Source organism: Quercus robur, chromosome 6, assembly GCF_932294415.1.
Source record: "Quercus robur chromosome 6, dhQueRobu3.1, whole genome shotgun sequence".
In the NCBI taxonomy this organism is placed as follows: Eukaryota; Viridiplantae; Streptophyta; class Magnoliopsida; order Fagales; family Fagaceae; genus Quercus; species Quercus robur.
In genome coordinates, this window is record NC_065539.1 from 26465995 (window position 1) to 26488648 (window position 22654).

General features: G+C 36.5%; 1 protein-coding gene and 1 long non-coding RNA gene across 2 annotated transcripts; one reads left to right on the forward strand and one right to left on the reverse strand.

Annotated features, from left to right (window-relative positions):
- Positions 1-3934: 3934 nt before the first annotated feature.
- Positions 3935-4433, reverse strand: LOC126689687 (uncharacterized). Its single transcript, XR_007644578.1, has 2 exons — positions 4346-4433; positions 3935-4225 (listed from the first exon to the last, which is right to left on the reverse strand). It is a non-coding gene; the product is annotated as an uncharacterized LOC126689687 (long non-coding RNA).
- Positions 4434-5598: 1165 nt separating this feature from the next.
- LOC126733405 (protein transport protein SEC23) lies at positions 5599-20249 on the forward strand. Its single transcript, XM_050436704.1, has 12 exons — positions 5599-6619; positions 6695-6868; positions 7918-8079; positions 10786-10928; positions 12501-12576; positions 12717-12889; positions 13016-13097; positions 14865-14942; positions 15622-15783; positions 15883-16146; positions 17096-17200; positions 19747-20249. Exons 1-12 carry the CDS (start codon positions 5813-5815, stop codon positions 19891-19893), a joined length of 2373 nt encoding a protein of 790 aa, XP_050292661.1. The 5' UTR covers positions 5599-5812; the 3' UTR covers positions 19894-20249.
- Positions 20250-22654: the final 2405 nt, after the last annotated feature.

Here is a 22654-nt window from a genome sequence, read left to right on the forward strand (position 1 = left end):
TAATCAAAACAAACTGACTGGATCCAACTATGTTGACTGGAAAAGAAATTAAGACATTGTTCTTACTGTTGAAGAGCACAAATACGTGCTTACTTAAACATGTCCAAACTTTCCATCATTAGATGCTCCTTCTAAGGAAAACAACGATATGATCGTTGTCAGAATCTAATGAGATGACCAAGTGCTGTATCCTAGCATCTATCTCAAATGTTCTATAACATCAAATGCAGGATGTAGGACTAGCTTCGAACATAATGCTAAGTCTGAAGGAGATGTTTTGTAAGCAAGGCTGTTCTACAAGGTAAGAAACCATGAGGCAAATTTATAGTACCAAAATGGCTAAAGGCACTTCAATGAGGGAGCATTGTTTTAAGATGATCTCTAATCTAAATACACTGGAAGTTTTAGGTGCCGATATTGATGGAGAAATCCCAGTGGATATGATACTCTAGTCACTACCAGAATCATTCAAGGAATTCAAATTTAATTATTCAATAAAAATTTTGCTTCGTCTATGAAATGACCAAAAGAAGCATTGTCCCAAATCAAAGCTTTAATGATTACTTCAAAATCGCCTTCAAGAATAATGGAAAAGGCACCAATATCCTTAGCAAAAAGAAAAGTTCTAACGATAGCCAAGACTTCAACTTCATTCACAGATTGTGGGAGAGTGGATTTGTCTGACATCGAAGCAATAATCAGCCCCTTCTCATCTCGGATGGCAACACCAAAACTAGCTAGCCCTTCTTCTGTGACTTTGACATGAGAAAGAGAGACTTTTTATTTCTGATTTTAGTTTGGTATTTTTTTTGTAATCAAATTTAAATTTAAAAAATCACAAAAATCACATTATAATTTTGGTTTAGCACATGAGAGATGATGTAGTTGTCTTGGCTAGAAGGGCAGCATTGATAACACATTAAAAATATATAGAATAGGGACTAAATTTATTAAATCAATCCAAGATGTAGGATTAATCCTACTACTCCTATCTAAGCTATTGGTTATTGCTAGATTCTAAAAAAAAAAAAAAAATTATTATTGGATACTAATAAATTAATAACACAGTAATATAATTTTCAATACATTTTGGAAACATTTATTAGGTTTAAAATAATAAATATAGAGGAAAAAATTTAAAATTTTTTGATGATCAGGTTTTTGGATATGACTTTCACTTTCCTAAAAAAAGAGTTTTGGATCTAGCATTATTATATGGACAAAAGAAAATGATGTCATGTTACTGTAAATATAAGATTAAAAAAAGGAGAAAAATTGTAATGACCAGAAATCACCATAAACACTTGTTGTTTCAAACAAAAGTAGCCGAAAATTAATTCCAGCATGTGTTAATAAAAGAGATCCAATCATACGTGATCAAATTTAAAATAATGGTGTTTCTATTAAAAAAAATAGAAAAGAAATTAATGCCAAAATATGGGATTAAAAAGGTGTTTTGTTTGTTGCAAAAGAATAAAACTATAAACACAATATTTTTACAACAATTTTAAATAATATATTATTAATGATTGGTAAAAAAGTGATATAAGATAAAATCTTTAGTAATAATTTTCCAAATTGTTAATAATTTGTTAAAAAGTGTTGATACCCATTTTTTAACAAAATGCCCAACAACAGGAAAAGCCCTATAACGAGGAAGGGTGAAAGAGCAAGGAAGTAGAAAAGGTAAAAGTAAAGTAAATGGGCAGGGAAAGCCCAATGAAAAAGGTAATAAGCCCAATGGGCCAGTATGATAGGAATGACAGCCAACAGGCCCATAGGCACCACAAGAGGTAAAAGTAAAGTAATGAGCTGGGAAAACCCAAGAAAAGAGATAATAAGCCCAATAGGCCAATATGGCAAGAATGACAGCCAGTAGACCCATAGGCACAACAAGAGGTAAAAGTAAAATAAATGGGTCGGCGAAGCCCAAGGAAAGAGGTAATAAGCTCAATGCGCCAATATGGTAGGAATGACAGCAAGCAAGCCCATAAGCATAACAAGAGGTAAAAGTAAAGTAAATCAGTCGAGGAAGTCCAAGGAAAGAGGTAATAAGCCCAATGGGTTAATATGGCAAGAATGATAGCCAACAGGCCCATAGCCACAACAAAGAGGTAAAAGTAAAGTAAATGGGCTAGAGAAACCCAAGAAAAAAGGTAATAAGCCCAATGGGCCAACATGACATGAATGATAGCCAGTAGGCTTATAGGCATGGTAGGAAGAGAAGTAACAAGAGCAAAAGTCCAATGGACTGGATGTAGGGACTTCTACCAAGCCAATGTCCAAGCCCATAGGGAAATAAGAGAAAATAGTACAAACCCAAGAGCTCACGCCCTTCATGCCGTGGAGGATAGCATGAACACAAGAGAGACACATCAGAATGAGACATGGCAAGAATGGTAGAAATGGCGTGGGAGTATAAGAAGACAAATGCAGAAGGTAGTAGAACGCACACACGAGGGCCGAAGCACCACCCATTTGTATCCAGCCAATATAGGAGAGGTGGGCCCACAGTCAAGAGGTTCAAAGGGTGTGGTTTGGTGGTGGGGGGAAAAAGGGGTCTATTTTGAGGCTTTTGCCAAGACTTCTTTTGGGAAAAATGCCTTTCTGGGATGACATTTCACCCAAAAGAGGTAGGTAGAGAAAGGAGCTCGAGCCCTTATCCATTCGGGGTAAAGCAGGAAAGGTGAGTGGAGAAACAAAACAAAGTAGAGTTTTATCCTAGAACGGAGAATGGTACAGCAAGCATACTCTAAGTAGAGGTAGTGGCTGGGCAACCAACAGGTTAGTGAGCAATCCTAAAAGAATGCCTACAAGAAACCAAAAGCGATTGGTGAAGCCTTAGGGACAAAAGTGAGAAATCTCATTGAATGAATTCATTATAAAAGGAAGAGGTAGCCAAGATGGAAGGGAGGAGGAAGGAAAAACCCATGATGAGATAATAGCAAGAAACTAGAAGTAAAAAGAACTGAAAGAAAGAAAGAAAGAAAGTGGTAAAAAGGTAGAGAGAAAACATAGCAGAGATAGGGGCATGCATCAATAGACTTTCTTTTCCCTCCTCTTGACAAACCCACTCTCTAGAACTCTACAAACCATAACCCATAACCATTTAGGTCATTCCTCCAGAATGAACAACTTTGATGACAGAAGCTTATAACAAGGTTGTCCATGTTGGAGTTTGGATCCCTTCTTGGACCTTTTGCTATTGAAGGACTTGACCTAGGATTGAGAGAGTGAACTTACGTTATTTCACCTGCCTAGAGTTGTTGTCATCGTCCTGCTGTGGCTTCTTTTAACTTGCTTAGCATTCTTATTGTTGTTTGTTCTGCTGTAGTGTTTTACACTATTGGTTTTTCCGCCGTAGCACTTCTTTTATTATATTTGTTATATAAATTTTTCTGCCGTAGCACCCTTTTATTATATTTGTTGTTTCAATTTTTCTGCCGTAACACTCTTTTATTATATTTGTTGTATCAGTCGTTCTGCCGTGGCATCTTTTATTGTACTTGTTGTATCAATTGTTTTGTTGTGATTTTCTTTTATGTTTTTGCTGTATCAATTATTCTGGGGGCGGGCTCCCCTTCTGTTATAATATCTCCAGTTCTCTCATGTTTTTACACCAATGAAAGACACGTGGCAGCAACAAATCCTAAGGATATAAATAAGCCACATAATTCTCTCTCTTTTATCTCATTTCAGTTTTCAATAAAAATTTTCTGGTATTGCTTCAATCACCTGTTACGAAAAATGATCTTTCAAAATCATATTTTGATGGTTTCCACTATAACAAAATGATCAGCCACTCCAGCCCCATATCTGGGAAGCTCAAGAACTCTTTCAAGAGCTTCAAAGTTTGATGGGAACAACTTTTGATGGAGAACAGAACAAATGAATTGGGTCTTTGATTTGGTTTTTATCAATTGTGATTTGAATGTGAAGAGAAAGGCCGATTAATTGGATAAATGAACAATAAAAAAAATTAAGCAATAAAAGATTAGAGAAGAATATCATGGCTGCTTTCAAAGCTTTGAAGAAGGAGAGGAAGCTTTCAAAGCTACCATGGCTGATTCTTTCACAGCTTTCAAAGCATATTCAGAAGTCTCATGCCAAACCCACAACCCATCGGAACTCCCACAGCCAGAAATCCATATTAGAGCCGATGTCTCACCTCCCCAAGCTCGCCGGAGGACCCAAACCCATTGCCATCAAGTTTCGATCTGCCAATCTGGACGCATCTGATGCTCAGGTTAGAGTGGGGATGTTGGAGAAAGATCGATGCAAAGAAGAAAGAAAGACAAAAAAATTGAGAGAAAAAAACTGGTATTTGACGTGTGATTTTTCTAACCTTAGGATTTGTTACTTGCCACGTGTCTTTCATCAGTGTAAAAACAGGAGAGAACTGGAGATGTTATAACGGGAGGGGAGCCCGCCCCATTATTCTGCTGCGACGTTATCTGCTGTGTCCACCGAGGCACCCAATCTTCTGTAGCACTTTTCGTCTTGTCTAAAGAGGTATTGTGCAAATCAGCTTCCTTCAACCATTCAAATTAGTTAGTTAGGCACGTTTTCAAACAATTTAGAAAACTAACATCTCGAGTTTTTGAAACTCGAGATCCATATTAGAACTCGAGTCTTAAAGACTCGCTTTAGATCTCGAGTCTTTAAAACTCGAGTTTCATGCAAAAAAAATTTAACCTATAGTGGCGTTTTTAAGACTTACAGTGACGTTTTAAAACCCTATAGCGACGTTTTCCTGCAAAAAAATTTTTTTATAAGTGCAGGTTTAAGGAGTTCTATAGTGGCGTTTTTAAGCCCTATAGTGACGTTTTATAGACCTATAGCGGCGTTTTTTGCAATTTATGAAAATCGAGTCTCTAAAACTCGATTTTCAGCGCAATTTTTTTTCTCCAAATCGAGACTTAAAAACTCGAGTTCCATCTGGAACTCGAGTTTTAGATACTCGAGATGTTATTTTTCAAAATTGTTTTGAAATATGACAATTAACTAAATAGTTTAATATTTATTGTTATTTTAAAAAAAAATTCCTTGTCTAAACATCAAGAATGTTAGGCTTGCACACAAGCTGACCTGCAGTATAATCCCATTCCACAGGACCCAGTGTAGCAGAATGGGCTTGGCCCATCAAACAAAAAAAAAAAAAAAAAAAAAAGGCCCCACGAAAAGTTAAGTAAATTCAGTAGTCGGTAAAAAAGAAAAGAAAAGAAAAGTAAAAATCAGCTGGGATCTGATGGTGTTTTTTTTTTTTCGTACGTTTGTTTGTTGGGATAAACAGTTAATAGCACATCCTTCAGGCTCAAATTTTGAGAGGGTGAAATTGTCGTAAGCTTCTTCACAAGCAGTAAAAAAAAAAACTAAATAGTAAAAACGGCCTGTAATAATAATAAAAAAAACAAAAGACAAAAAACAGGAGAAAAGAACAAGTAGAAAGAAAGAAGAGGGTCCAGCTACGACATATTATAGCTTGTAGGCGTTACAGTAAATAAAAAGAAATTGTTAATTAAACCAATTCAATTGCCTTTTATTCATTTCTATAATTGTCTGCCTATTATACTCACCATCAGATCCAGAATTTAGCTAAATAAAAAAAGAAAAAAAGAAAAAAAAAACATACACATACACGCACAAACAAACCACTACTCAAGAGGCAGAGCTGAAGGCAGCGGTGACCCCTTTGCTTGTGTCCATCTTATTCCTCCTCATCAGGCTCAAGGGGTCGCCTCTTTTCTTTTTTCTCTTTTACCTATCTCTAGAAAACAAACAAGTTCTCTCTCTCTCTCTCTTATTCTCAAACATGTCGGAAATGGCGAACACAGATCCCGAGGGAATCGACGCAGTTCGGATGAGTTGGAACGTGTGGCCACGAACGAAGGTTGAAGCGAGCAAGTGCGTGATCCCACTCGCTGCCTCCATTTCTCCGATCCGTCCTCACCCTGACATCCCCACGCTCCCCTACGCTCCGCTTCGCTGCAAAACCTGTGCCTCAGTTCTCAACCCTTACGCTCGCGTCGACTTCGCCGCCAAGATCTGGATCTGCCCTTTCTGTTACCAGCGCAACCATTTCCCTCCTCACTATTCCATGATCTCCGATACCAATCTCCCCGGCGAACTCTACGCTCAATACACCACCGTGCAATACACTCTCCCTCTTTCTCCCCATAACCCTAACCCTAACCCTAATTTCAACGATCCTTCTATGGCTCCTCCGCCACCGGTTTTCGTTTTCGTTCTCGATACTTGCATGATCGAGGAGGAGATGGGCTATGTCAAATCGTCTTTGAGGCGTGCGATCGGCTTGTTGCCCGAGAACGCCCTTGTTGGGTTCGTTTCATTTGGGACTCAGGTTCAGGTTCATGAATTGGGGTTCTCCGATATGTCTAAGGTTTATGTCTTCCGTGGGAGCAAGGATGTTACAAAGGATCAGATTTTGGAACAATTGGGACTCGGCAGCAGCGGCGGCGTTTCCGCAAGGCGATCCGTTGGTGGCATTGGAGCAGGAGCAGCAGGGTACCAGAAGGGAGGAATTCCCATTGGATTTCCCGGTTCTGGCGTTACGCGGTTTTTATTGCCCGCTTCGGATTGCGAGTACACTCTCAATGCTGTGAGTTTCGGGATCCTTTGTTTGTTTGAGATTGATAATTGGGATTTTATTTTGATGTGTTGATTTTGATTTCAGCTGCTGGATGAGCTACAAACGGATCAATGGCCTGTTCCACCGGGGACTCGGGCTTCACGGTGCACGGGAGTGGCTTTAAATGTTGCCGCAGGGTTGCTTGGAGCTTGTTCCACCGGCACTGGTGCTCGAATTATAGCTCTAGTTGGTGGTCCTTGCACGGAAGGACCTGGCACGGTAAAAACTATTATATCAATGTTGTTGCTACTAATTTGCGCTTGATGTTGTCTTACAGTATTCACCGTTTTATTGGTGTTGAGTTGTCAATGTTCTTTTGCTGTTAAGCTACCCTTGTTGTTGATATACTTTTGGGTTGTACTAGGAGTGTATGATACTGTGGAATTAGATCTTGGTAGCTAATCGCTGTTATTTTGCAATGTGGCTGAATTTAGCTCATATTAGTTGGATTTTATTTCAATTGTAATTTTATTTTATTTGTAATTGTAATTAACTACTTGATGCCACTCCTATGGTGCGAGACATACTCTACTCTTAGGTCTTGTTCTTTTTCCTTTTGTGGATTAAGTGTCACACATTGGGTCTTGTGTTATTATTGATTGAATTCTTACTTGCATTTCTTTATTTAGTTGGGTTAGTGCCAATTTAATCATGGCCTTTTATATTTTTGTTTATATGCCTCTATTATCAAGCTTTTCAGACACCACTGTTTTAATGGTTTCAAATCTATATAATGCCAACCTGGGCCTGCCCATTTAGCACTTGTGCCAAGGCTAAGGCACCTAGAATTTTCCTATTCAATGCTTCTTAAGTCAAATATGAGAATTTTTTATGCTCTAATCTCATGGAAAAAACAAAATTCCCCCTTGAACTTGAATTTTCTTATTGCAAAATATTATCTTTTTATGTCAAGTTCTAGAGTTCACGATGTCGCTTTTGATTTTGTCTCCGTACGTCACCACTCCATATTCCAAGTTTCTTTTTTTGAAGTATATATTTTTACATTTTGAATAAGCAGTTTCTTTTTTTATTTTACTCTATGTACATTATTTGCCCGTGCAATCCTGTGTCCATATGTTTGCCCTCTATATATTTTCCAATTGCACCACCTCTGTGAATACTGAATAGTCACATATGCTGGCCTATGCAGCATGAATTAATATTAGGGAACAATGGTGGGGTCTTGTGTAAACTGATTTATGCTCAAGGGTGTGATATTCTTGTAAGATCATGATGGTAAAGATATTGATTTTGATAAAGTTTTGTAGATTGTGTCGAAAGATCAATCAGAGCCAGTGCGATCACATAAAGATCTCGATAAGGATGCGGCACCGTATTTTAATAAAGCGGTCAAATTTTATGAAAATCTTGCAAATCAACTGGTCAGCCAGGGTCACGTTTTGGACCTCTTTGCATCTGCACTTGATCAGGTTTGTGTTAGTTTGCAGTTTAATTCTGTAATGACTTCTAAGATTCTTTTCTTTATTTTTTTATCTTTCAATTTTCATGTAATTTCACAAACTGGATCATTGCTTGTGTTTTTATTTTTTCACCGTGATTATTTCTTCAGTCAGTTAGGTCATGTAAGATACATTCCTTTTTTTAAACATATTATGAATTGTGGGTCCTGCCACTTTCCTCATGGTAACCTTTTTTATTTATTTATTTTTGATTGGTAAGTTACACATGCATCTAGTTGGTTTTGAACCAGTAGCTCACCCTCCATCCCATTGTTATGGAAGGACGAAGTGCCAATTGAGATAGAGCTAATTTGCCCTCATGGTAACTTAACGTGAATAGCTTACATGTGGAATAAATGGTACCATATATGAGGGTTTTTATTCCCCTAATGGACCTCATTTGAGAAGGAAAGGTAGGGTTTTTGAGCTTTATGTTCAAATACTGTAACGAGCCACTACAGCTGTAAAGAAATCATGAATGCCTGTGTAATTTAAAGATTTAAAATATTCATTTGATATGACTTTTACGTTTTATTTTAAAACTTAGCCAGTTGGCATAGATATTTTTTTTTAATATATCAAAGAGTTTTTTTATCACTGGTTTCAGGTTTAAAGTGTGTTTACACGTCTTTTTTATTTATATTTTTTTTGATAAGTAACGTAAGAATATTATTAATAATAGGAAAAGTGCCAAACCAAGTACATTGGGGATGTACTATGGGGGCACAAATCAGGAAACAAAAGTACAATGGTCAAGAAAAATAGGAAAGGAAGAACAAGAAAAATGAGAAAAGACCACACTCTATTCAAAGAGAGTTTGCAAGAAAAAAGACTTAATCTCTATCAAAGAGCGTTCACAACCCTCAAAGCTTCTAGCATTCCTTTCACGCCAAACGCACCAAATCAAGCAATGAGGCACTAATTTCCAAACATCAATGTGATGCTGTCGCGCAAACTTTCCTTGCCAAGCCTCAAACAACTCAAGAACAGTATGAGGCATAACCCATTGAATACCAAACAAGCAAAAAACCAAAGACCACAACTCCCAAGCTATGGAGCAAAGAAGTAGAAGATGATCTACCGACTCCCCGCAACTCTTACACATATAGCACCAGTCAAGCACTATAACACGTCTTTTACGAAGGTTGTCTATTGTTAAGATCTTACCTAAGGAAGTAGACCAAGAAAAGAAAGCCACCCTTGGAGGAACCTTCGAGTGCCATATCATTCTCCATGGGAAGGAAACAAGATTAGGAGGATAGAAGGAGCTATAATATCCTCTAACCTTAAAACCTCTATTCCTTGCAGGCTTCCAACAAACCTTATCTGGGCCAAACCCCCACCCTGTCGTGGAATCGACCAACCCCATAAACTGATCAAAGGCTTCTTCTTCCCAATCTTGTGGTGGACGACGAAATTGCACATTCTATTGAAACCTCCCAGCAGACCAACCCATAACTTCAGCTATCGAGGAATCCTTTGACCTTCTAAGACAATAAAGCTCCGGAAAGGCCTCTTGGAAAGTACAATCCCCGCACCACACATGCTTCCAAAATTTCACTCTAGTACCATCCCCCACATCATATACAAGGAGTTTAGAGAAGTTCAACCAGGCACTTCTAATGTATCTGCATAGGCTGACCCCATAAGGACTTGTCACCTTTTTCATACACCAACCACCCCAAATATTCCCATATTTTGCCTCTATAACCCTCCTCCATAAAGCATTAGTCTCCATGCCATACCTCCACAACCATTTTCCGAGCAAGGCAGAATTAAAGCTTCCCAACTGTCTTATACCCAACCCCTCACCCTGCAAAGGTTTACAGACCTTGGCCCAACTAACTAAATGTATTTTAGGTTCACCACCAATCCCATTCCACAGAAAATCTCTGTAATTTCTCCATACGCTTTGCTGCCTTACCCGGTAAAGGAAGAAGGGAGAGAAAGTATGTAGGTAAAGACGAGAGTGAGCTTTTAATGAGTGTCACCTTACCCCCTTTTAATGGGATTTTATCATTGATTTTCAGGCTCAAAGTTTGTTTACATGTCTTTTACATGTTTTATTTATATTTATATTTTTTTAACTTATCAAGATTTTTTATTTTGAATTTTAATGTACTTGTTATTTTCCTGATGTTTGGTGGAAGGGAGATCGCCGGAAATGTATGGAGAAGGATATCTGAATCAAGGCAGCAAGACCAGTAAAGGGTCCCACTTGATTTATTTAATTAAATGACTCTAGCAAAAATATTCACCTTGAAACATAAACATATTTAATGTATATAAGAAATAATATCCTCTATACCTTTTGAAATCTGTCTTAGGTCATTTAATTAATATGCAAGAGATTTGTTCTCTGTACTGTTGCTTTTTCTATGGATTTTCTTGACAATTGATTGCAGTGGGATACTGTTTAAAGTAATACCTTATGTGTAATATGAGAATTTTAGGGGCTTCTTCAACCTTTGATTCTTCTACTGCTTTTTTAAGGATATTCTTGGCATATTTTTTCAGATTATCTTTAAAAGCAATATTGTTGGCCTCCATGACAAACTTTTAAATGCTTATAACCAATTAATAATTAGGTTTCATAGTATGTTCTTGATCAGGATTTTTATGCACTGTAGATTGAACTGTATTATGCTTTGACTCTTGGGCATTTTAAAAATGTAGGTTGGGGTTGCGGAAATGAAAGTGGCAGTTGAAAAAACTGGTGGCCTTGTTGTTCTGGCTGAAAGTTTTGGTCATTCTGTATTTAAAGACTCTTTCAAGCGTGTATTTGAAGAGGGAGAGCAGTCTCTTGGCCTTTGTTTTAAGTGAGTTCATCATTATGAAACTTTTGAGGTTTACTTGTCTTCTTCAATAGCTTTTGCCCCTATTTCTTCTTGGTCTTTACTTTGTGGCTCTTGCATCTTGTCTGTTTCTTTAGTACCAATTGTGCTTAGTTACAAAAATGTTCCATACTGTTAATGCAGCAGCATTGGGATTATGGTTGTTTGATTCTGACTTTGGACCATATAGATCTAGCTGTTTACCTGTGATGGAGTACTGGTGGCTTTAGAAATAGTTTTCTAATAAGAAACATGATTAAAAATAGGGAGGGATTAAAAATTCAATTAGAAGAATGCAGCATCTGTCAAAAGCAGGGAAAGAAAGGAAATGAAAAAGGATATAGAAAGAGATTCTATGCAATAGAGAAGGCAGAGCAAGAAAAGATTGATGCAAAAGCTTCTAATATTGAGTTAACATTAAAGCAAGGGAAAGCTTCTAATAGCGTGCCACCTCAAGGAGAAATTTTTTTTTGGATGGAACAAGGAGAAATTGTTGACTATTGAAACATCTGATCTTAGCAAAGAAGTGAAATTGCTCTTCTTCTTATTTAAGAATGCATACATAAATAACTTTTATATAAAAAAAAAGATATATACTTATCAAGTTACACCTAGTGTAACTTTAAGCAATATTAAACCACATAAAATAATTTTTATTGGATTAATGTTTGGAAAATCCCACTATTATATTACATTTTCTATATGTTTTTAATGTGTACGTCAAATTTTGTATCAATCAGATGTTATTTACTATCAAATTCATAGACTCATCTTTTATGCATAATTTAAAAAAAAGAAAAAGAAATTTGCACATTTTTTAGATGTGGCTGACCTAAGTAATTTGTTGAGATCCATAGCCAGCACTAAAAATTTGGAATTAAGGCTTCTTGTTGTTGCATAGTTATCGATCTCTGATTATCTTGAAATTTTGCTAGTATCAGGTTATAAGAAGAAAATGTAATCCAAATGGTAGATTATTTTAATATTTGCATCCAATAACATCGCTTAAAGTTACACTGGGTGTAACTTGATCCCAACTCATATATATATATGTGTATACTTTTCCTAAGAGCAGGACAATGTAAGATCTATTGAGATTAATGATAACTTGCTGTAGCTCAATTGACACCCTCTCTTGTCATAAGTTCTAGGTGGAGGGAGTGTTTGTGGGTTCAAGACCTATTTTTTGCGTAACTTACCAAATAAAAAAAAAGATAATTTTCTGTAAATGCAAATGTCTATCCTTAGTGCAACCCTTTCCAACAAAGGATTCAATTCAGGGAAGAGAGAAGTAATAATTGTTTGTGAAGTTACTTATATAAAAAAAATGTTCTTGAAGCTCAGTTCTCTAGAAAGAAGGGGAAATGATAAGAGGATAGTCTTGGAGCTCAAGTTCTAGCACCTGTGCATTGTACAATTCTTCACACGCATGTACACTAACAATCTTTTATACGTTTCTTCTGCTACTTATGCCCGAGTGCTGTGATTTGCCCCATTATGGCTCTTATTTAGGTTGTAATTAAATTTTTAAGCTCACTCACAACTTATTTGTTTCAGTGGCACACTCGAGATCAACTGTTCAAAGGACATCAAAATACAGGGTATAATTGGACCTTGCACATCTTTGGAAAAGGTCAGACTAGTTGATATTTCAAAACTTATTTTCTTTAGCTTGATAGCATTGTATTTTGAGTTTGTTTAAGGCAAACGGAAAGAAGATTGAATCAAACCTGGAATGGTGGATTTTTATGCTGATTGTTGCAAACCTTGCAGAAAGGACCTGCTGTTGCTGATACTACCATTGGGGAAGGAGGTACAACAGCATGGAAATTATGCGGTCTTGATAAGAGTACTTGCTTGACGGTGTTTTTTGATCTCTCATCAAGTGATCGATCAAATACTCCAGGAACTGTAAATCCACAGTTGTACTTACAGTTCCTTACAAGGTATGTTGGAATCTTGTATCTATGACCATGTGTGTATTGTTGTGTGTGTGTGTGTTCATATGTGTGCCTCTTTTTTTTTTTTTTTTGAGTGCAATTAACTTTTGACTGTCTTATATGTAATTGCAGTTATCAAAACCCTGAGGGTCAATTAATGCTTCGAGTTACAACCATTAGTAGAACATGGATAGATAGTGCTGTTAGCTCAGAGGTTTGCAAATTTTGGTTTCATATCTTTTTTATTTTTTATGCCACGTATGTCATTTGTCTACTACTGTTCAAAACATAACCAAACTCTTTGTGTGTGTGACTGATACTGATGAAGCTTAGATTTCTTTGATTTTCATTTCTTTAGCTCTCCTCTTTTTTTCTTCTTATATATATATGTATGTTAAGACTGTTTTCTAAGGTGTGAAACCTGGAAATTTATGTGAGACCTGCTGGTCACTGGTGTTGCATTTGTAAAAATTTTGGTTAAACAGTTGATAATCTTCTATTTCATTGTTTGATGGCTGCAGAGATGTGATCACTTCTTAAGCAAAGGGTTGTTAAATTGCTTGCTTAGAAAGGGCAATTTGATTGTCATAGGAGTGGTGATATTTGGAATTCTATTCCACATTGTCTTATTCGATCTAATTGGAGAGAATGGAGTTGGAAATTCTCTGGTGTAGAACATTCTCTGACATCCCTTGAGGCTTCTTTTTTGAGATTATTGTAGTACTGGTTGTCAGCTTTATGCATTTTTCTGTCTTCCTCTTTGTTTTTTGGATTGTTTATGTTTCTTAGAGATTAATCCTGTAGATGTTTTGTGTACTTGGGTGTTTCTCTTTCTAATGAAGTATCTACTTAGCAAAACTACTGAAACACTGTATACTTTTTTGGAAAATTTGTCTTTAATAATATGGGCAAGCCAAGGTCCTCTTTAAGAATCTTTTTGTTACGTTGTAAAATAACATCATGTAAGAAACTTTTTCCGAAGCAAGTATATCAGTGGTAATAAAAATAAAGTCCCAGCATTATTGTTCCAAACTTGACAATAACAATGTGGAAGCCCAAGTGGAATAATTGCCTCCAAAGAGGCAAATATGTCTCATTAGATGTGTTTGACATGTTTGTTCATAGGAGGCACCACAGTCAAACTTTTTGAGTTCACTCATGGCTGTCTTGTGGATGAAATTTGGGTTGTTAATGGGAATATAAACTATGCTTTATTTATTTGTTTTTATAACTGAAGTTCATTGGAGGCTTCTTGAAATTTTCTATAAATTTTTGAAAGTACGCTAATTATCTTTTCTAATAAGAGTAAGATGTCTATCAGGATAATATATTTTTTATCCTTTCATCTTCTAATGTGTCCTTGCCATGTTGTTTCATGTCACTAACAATTCTTCATGTTTGTATGTTCTTAGTGTGAGAATAATGGTTAAGTGATTAAATTCACCGTCTTCTATTATCTTAAGCTTTTGGGACTAGTGATAGTTTATTACTTAGTTTAGTGAATGTGTCCTATTATGTGTCCATGCCACATTAATGCAACTTTTATTCCTTAATGATTGCCTTCTCACAAATGATCACATTATAATATGCCTACTGAGCTGATTTAGGTCTGTGTTCAATGGTTGGCCTTATTTAGGAGCCTGAATTTTTTGTTGCCTGATATTTAGATCTACTTCCCAGTCGAAACAATTGATCTTGTTCCAACATCTTGTTAGATGTTGTCTATGAGGTCTAGCTCAAATGGCACCTCTCCTTGTAAGAACCCTCCTTCTAAGAGCAAGGTGGAGGGTAAGGTGATGGATTCCAAATGCACTGGGTAGAATGTAATTTACCAATAAAAAAAAGGTTCTGGATAGTTGCTACTAACTTCCTATTAAATCTTGTTTTATGTTGCTCCATTAGTACAGTTTATAATTTAAGAATGTGTAAGAAATCCACCAAGTGGATCTTGATGCTGACAGGGAACATGCTGCCTTTACAGGAATTGGTACAAGGATTTGACCAAGAGACGGCTGCTGTGGTAATGGCAAGATTGACTTCCCTGAAAATGGAAATAGAGGTATGTTTCTTGTTTTGTCAATAGCTGTTGATTTTTCATGTATTTAGCGATCATATGTATTTCACCATCTGTTGTATCCATGATCACTCAAATACGCACGTGTTTAATTTGCATCAAGCTATATTCTTGTTGGAATAGATGATAGTGGGACTTCAAAGAAAAATGGAAGATTGAAAAAATATAGAGTTTTTATGTCTAGAACCAATTACAAAGATATATCTGTTGTATCCATGATCACTCAAACACGCATGTGTTTAACTTGCATCAAGCTCTATTCTTGTTGGAATAGATGATAGTGGGACTTAAAAGAAAAATGAAAGATTCAAAAAAATATAGAGTTTTTATGTGTAGGACCAATTACAAAGATATTTGAAACCGAAATTTTATTTTAGATCTCTGCTGCATCTGGACTTCTGATTTTAATGATCAAAATCCTTTTAATAGGATGAGTTTCTTAGTCATATTATATATTGGATATATTTATTATTATTATATTTAAAGAACGGTGTACTACTATTTTTAGCATCTTGCTTGTGAAAAACATGAGGATTTTGAATGATTTGCTTCTTTGTTAGTTCAACTATAGATTTGTCATATGTTCTGTAATGAGGCTCTGCAATGTTAAAACAAAGTAGCCCAGCTTATAATTTATAATTTTATTTTATTTTTTAATAATCAGGAAGGGTTTGATGCTACACGGTGGTTGGATCGGTCTCTTATTCGTCTCTGTTCTAAATTTGGTGACTACCGGAAGGATGATCCAGCATCTTTTCAATTAAACCCATCATTTTCACTGTTCCCTCAGTTTATGTTTAATCTGCGACGATCACAATTTGTACAGGTACTCATAACTTAGTGATTTTCTTTTTCTTCTCTTTTCCTTTTTTCTCTTATATATTACCTGATATGTACACATGTCTAACATCCTTGTTTCTGGCAGGTTTTTAACAACAGTCCAGATGAGACTGCCTATTTCCGCATGCTGTTAAACCGGGAAAATATTGCCAATGCTGCTGTTATGATTCAACCGTCATTAATATCATATTCATTCAATTCGCTGCCTGCACCAGCATTGTTGGATGTGGCTTCCATTGCTGCTGACCGTATTCTATTGCTGGATTCTTATTTTAGTGTTGTCATTTTCCATGGAATGCAAATAGCTCAGTGGCGTAATGCAGGATACCATAATCAACCAGAACACATGGTATCTACACTTAATTGTGCTGGAAATTGTTCAAATTTTGGAAGTTGGTCTAAAATTTATCGTCACACATACCTTTAGTAGAGATTATTGTAACTAAGCCTTTATAAATGTCATGGCTCTTTCCTCTTCTTCTTGGGGTGGGTTTTTTTTTTTTTTTTTGGGGGGGGGGGGGGGGAGATAGTATTGACTAAGGCTGTGTTTGGTTCGTGTAAAAGCATTTCCGGAAAATATTCCATTTTCCGGAAAGGAAAATGTTTTCATGTGTTTGGTTGCATTTCAAAAAAATTTCCGAAAAATATTTTCTGGTGTTTGGAAAAGAAGAAGGAAGAGACAAACCCAGAAAAACACGGACAAAACCCAGAAAAAAAATCATCAACGATCGACTGGCTAGTTCGACGAGGGGCGAGATCGCGATCGACGCTCGACTGGATTTGACGGCGTGGTGCTTCGCGAGATCGCGATCGGCGCGAAGGCGAAATCGCGATCGGCGCGCGGTGCGATCGTCTGGTGCATGCGATCGAGTGGCGCGGCGCGGCGCAGTGCGAGATCGACTGGTGCGTGCGATCGGCGCGGACTGGAGCTCGGGGTTCGCCGGCGATCGTCGGACTGGACTGGAGCTCGGGGGCCTCTTCTTCCTCTCACTCTCTCTCTCTCTCTCTCTCGGTCCGGAATTCATTTGAAGTGAAAATAGGAACAGAAATTCATTTCCGTGGTCAAAGTCTATTATTTTCGGTCAACTGAAATTGATTTCCGGAAAATTCTATTTTCCGGACCAACCAAACACCCGCATTTCCGGAAATGATTTTCACCCAAAACAAACACACCCTAATCCACAACTGAAGTTGTTACTTAACCTTCGTTTTGTGATTGGTTGTTTGTGTTGTGCATATGTCTAATTAACTTTCACATCTAACCTAACTGATAACCCAAATACATGGTTTCCCTTCAGGCATTTGCGCAGCTATTGCAAGCTCCTGGTGATGATGCCCAAATGATCATTCGGGAACGTTTCCCTGTACCTAGATTGGTGGTTTGTGATCAGCATGGTTCCCAGGTTAGTACATTTATTGTAAATTTCATCTTTTTAAAAGCTGTATTTCCTTTATTGCTATTAATTCTTCTTCCAAAGTGCGGTTTCTTCTAATTGTTGTTGATGCATAATTACTAATTCGCCTCTAGCCAATGAATCTTTACCAGAAGCTAGCTATGCTGTTGCTTGTGTTTAATATTCATTCATAACAGTAATATAGTCTTCATTGGGAAATGAAATACTGGAATTCTTTTACTTGGTTGATCAAACAGCCATTTTAGGCTGCAAAATGGTAGCTAACCCTTGCCCTCCCCAAATCTCTTCCCTCTCATGGCATGAATCTAAGACCCACGGTGGGAGAGTAACGAGAGTTGGAGATAGCCATTAATTTCATTGCAATTTTTAACTTCTATTAGTAGCTTTAGGAATTCATTTTTATGAAGCATGAGCTCTATTGTTGTTAAGTTGACCAACTACTTGTATATTCTACAATTTTAATAATTTTTGAAATGGCTTAAACTTTTTTCTATGACATTACACTTTGGGATATTTGGGGGTGTTGAAATGGAATAACATTGTTGCAGATTATGCTCATATCTTCAGTTCTAAGAGTTGGCTATATGTTCTGCTAAGTTACTCTATTTATATTCTTCTGGCAAATTGATGTTGCCTTCCAAGGATACTCTTATTTTCTTTCTTCACTTATTTTAGAATGAGTGATGTTAGAGATGCTACAAATTTTACTACATTAGGCTTACAAACTAATGTGTCACCAATTGCAAAAAAGTTATTCAAACATTCATTTATTAGGTTGTTGAAGTGTACCAATAACATTCATCATTACATCAGTTTGTAAACCTTTTGTAATAAAACTTGTACTCCCTCCATCCCAAATTCTGGTCCTCTATTCCATTCTGAGATGTCCCAAGATGTAGTCATCTTTGAAAAGAATATAAATAAATTTCCTAACTTACTAATAAAAAAAAAAAAAAAAAAAATCCTAATTTACTTTTTACTTTAATAAAAAGATCAATACCATTCTTTCCCTAGAGTTTAAATTAATGAATGGTAGTTTTGGAAACTAGTACCTTTTAAACTAAAATTTAACTAAAAAACAAAGCATTAAATGATGTTCTCTTCAAAAGTTGGATTTTCTAAATAGGACCAACAATATGGGATGGAGGTACAAGTAACTTTGTAACTTTTGTTTTTCAAAAATAATTGATCTTTGAGGGATTATTTTATAAAGTATTTATGCTTTAGATTTTTCGTAAAGTTCACGCCAAAGCTGCTTATCTTCCTTTTGTCTTGGCCAAAGTAAATTAGCTTCTCTCCTTGACTCCTTTTCTGTATTCAATAATTTATTTGTCTTTTCCATTATTATGCTTCAAGAAATTAAATCTTGATTTTGATATTGTAATTGAGGAATCAAATCATCTGTAATCTGAATCTCAAGACTGGGCTTAAAGGTTGTGCTCTGTAAATAAATTTCATCGAATTTAATGAAAAATGTTTGTTGTTTGCATTGTCCTTCAAAAGTTATCTGCTCATTAACTTACCGATCACACTGTTAAATAGAAGATTATTCCTAAATAGATTTAGTTAAAGTTACTATTCAAAATGTAGCAAAGAACACTTTTTTTAATTGATTGAATTGGTGGCTGCTTGTCAAAACTAGAGTTTTTTCTGATATGGGTTTAGGTAGTACAAGAAGTCCCCTTCAGACTTCTGAAGTGTTCAAAAACATGTGCTTTCCATGACCTTTCCCCATTCATATGTATTGTAATTTATAGTTTCCCTTTTCCTTCAAAATAAATTCCTTTGTTTGAACTTAAAACTTTAAAGGAAAGAAAAGCCACCTAACTTGGGGCCTGTTCTGTTTACTACATAAATCTTGACTTGAACTTTTTCATGAAATATCCATGGGATCACCATCATGGAAGTAGTTACCTTTAAGTTTTATTTCAAATCGCAGTCAAAAGAAAGATGACCCGGCAATGTTATGGGTATATGATTCAGTTGTAATGATGAAAATATTTGGAGGACCTTTTGGATTAACCAATCTTTATTTTGAGAACTGGGCACCATGGCACTCTATGTGTTCACTTTAGTTATTTAATGTATTTTGTGTTAACATCTGTAAATTTAAGCCACTAATTTCAGCATTTCTTGAAATTCTGATCTTGGTTCAAGTGATAAAAAGATTGGGTGGGATAGGATTAGGTTTGATGTTCAGATCCTCCCAGAAAGTAATATCTGTCTCGTGTATAGATATGACCAAGAGGTCTTTAAATACCCACCATGTGCAATACCATCAACTGTTGGCTAATTGATGATTGATATTGGTCCCAGAGTTAGTCTGGTGACCTAAACTATCTCTTTTTTTCTGTGTGTCTGTGTTTTTTATTTATTTTTAATTTAAAAGATTTACTTAAGATATACTGTTCAAATAGTCTATTCTATATTTTGACGTGATGCATTTGCATTTCAAAGTGTGGTGGATATGATTTCTTTAACTTTCACCATATGGAAATTAATATAGTTTCATTACATCTTCCCATGCTGAACAGGCTAGATTTTTATTGGCGAAGTTGAACCCATCAGCTACATACAATAATGCTCATGAGATGGCAGCTGGGTCGGATGTGATCTTCACAGATGATGTGAGTCTTCAAGTCTTCTTCGAGCATCTTCAGAGGCTGGCTGTGCAATCTTGAGAGCAGAAAAGGGTTGAGATTTATACAGTATTCTATGGGTTTTTGTTGTAAGGGGAACTCCCTGTCCTGTATCCTCCTGTTCCATTTGGTTTTTTTTTTTTTTTTTTTTTTTACCTTTCTTTCCATAGATTTTAAAGATGAGAGATCAGACCCCACATTATTTGAAATAAGAAAGCCAATGGTATTCTTTGGGGTTCTGGGGAGGTGTTGCTTCCTTGAAAGAATAAGGGACAGATGTGAGTTGAGTTTTGAGTTATACGGAAAGAAAGGTATAATCAGAGTGTAACTTAAGAGGTTGTTCAGTAGTGTAGCCAGTTAGGAAGATACTTATATCAAATGATATTCTTTTCCTCTCCTCTCCTTTCCCTTCTATTTTTTTAAAATTTTTTAATTTTGTATTCACCGATATCATAAGTATGCTTTGTGTATCTGAAGTTTCTAAGTTATATACTCAATGGGGTTGATGCTTCTGGGTTGGAAAGTTCAGGAGCGCTAGTCATTTGTTCATCTTCATCTCTCTCTTTGCTTAGCAGTCAACACACTCTACGCAGAGAACACCTTTTCTTCTTCTTCTTTTTCTTTTTTTATTAAATTCATTTTTATTTATTTATTTACTTGTATTTGCTCGCATTCCTTTGTCTGACTGGGCCAAATGACGGAATGACGCATTAATCTCTGACGCGGATGCTTGACAAGGAAAAGGGGACGGAAAGGAATCCAGCTAAAAATGGAAGAAAATTGAAAGATTCAATGAGAGAGGGGGGATAAATGCTGATCTATTGAATACTACGAGGATTAAGAAATCTATATCAAAATCAAAGAATGGTCTAAAATGACCGCACAAGAAATGTCTCCTACTTAAACTTGTCCTCGATTCGAGCGGGCATTACCTGTCATGACACACATCGAATGGGATAATCCTTGAACTGGGGCCTGCTCTTCTAACCATCACCTTCCTTTATATCCTCACTTTTTTCTTCTTTCTGAACGGAAAAACATCGTTAGCAATTTAGCACGATTATGTTAATTTGAAATTCGATAAACACTTGCTTATCTGCCCCCCCACTCCCCCAAACCAAAAAATTATCATTAGAAATTTAGCATGCCTAAGAGCATTAGCATCAGGTGTGCCAAATGCTACATTTTTAGCATTTGGCACACAAAACACCAAAAAAAACCTCCCACATCAAATGTTCTAAATGTTTAACATTTTAGCATGGATGAATGATACTGTTCCAAATTTGGAATAGGACAAAAATGGAATAATCTTTTTTAAAATTTTTTAAATTCTTCTCTCTCTCTCTCTCTCTCTCTCTCTCTCTCTCATATGTGTTTTTCCCTATTACTCTCAGCCTCTCCTCTCTTCCTTTGCCACTCAGCCTGTCTCTCTCTCTCTCTCTCTCTTCCACCCTCTAAAATGTGCTGGGGCCACCAGTGTCTCTCATCGGGCCGCTGATCTTGCCATTATTTTTTGTAGCAGTTGTTGTATGGATTTTTTTTTTGGTTACTGTGGGATGGATGGGGTAGGTTGCAGTGGGTCTTCGACAGTGGTGGGTTTGCGAATACAGTGAGTTTGGATCTAGTGGTGGGTTCAATCTCTCTCCTCTCTCATTTTTTCTCTAACTCGGTGGTGGGTGGTGGTTTTGGGCTAGGCTTGGCTAGCCATTGGTGGTGGGTTGCATTGCAGTTTGTGGGTTTATGTTTGTAGCTTGGGGTTGGGTTGATTTTGGTGGTGTTTTGTATTTGGGTTGTTTTTGGTGGTTGTGGTGGTGTTTTGCTGGTGGTTATGGGTGGTGATCACGGTGGTTTTGGGTTGTGGTCACGAAGGAGGCTTGGGTGATTGGATTCTAGTTTAGAGAGAGAGAGAGAGAGAGAGAGAGAGAGAGAGAGAGAGAGAGAGAGAGAGAGAGAGGGTTTGGGTTTAGAGAAATTAAATGATTTTTTTTTTCTCTGTTGTTTATATTATTTTAATATGTTGTAATGTTAAAATAGAACATTTGAAGTAAGGTATATTGTAAAATGATGTGGTAAAATAGATGAGAAGATTTTGGTGTGTTAAAGTGCATTTAGTACAACACAGCTAATGCTAGTGTTCTTATGATGAAATTTATAGAATATTTTTGGGTTTTGTATAATGTGTGAAATTCTAGAAAGATGTGCTTTTACTATGATATTTTGGAAGATTCATTAAACCATACCCTGTCATTCACTCTACTCTGTTCTCCTCTTTTCCTCTCTCTCTCTCTCTCTCTCTCTCTCTCTCTCAAATTTGGGGAAATTAAAATGAGAGGTTAGGCGGGGTAGGAATAGATACCCCTCCAAATCCCTTTAAACCATTCCTCATCCCTCTTAAAAAGCATCCAAGCAAGGTTCATTAAACCATACCTCTCCTATTCACTTTACTCTTCTCTCTTCTCCCTCTATCCAAGCAACCCATGGTCATCCGTGTGCATGCTACCAAGACCATCGCAGCCCCACATGGGCACATTGCTTAGGCCATGGCAGCTCCGTGGGCATGCTGCTGCTTGTTCACTCACAAGTGTAGGAGATCATAGCAATATAATTCTCAGAGTACCAATGTCGAACCACAAAGAGCGGAGTGAATTCAAAGACAATGTAATTAAACTACATTTTTTGTAAAGATGAAAAATAATGTTTGCTAGGTGATTGTTAACAATTAAATAACGTCTGATTTAAATTAATATTTTAAATACCAGGGAATAAGTGTGTTTCTCTATATCGATATGAAATTCTTTGTAAT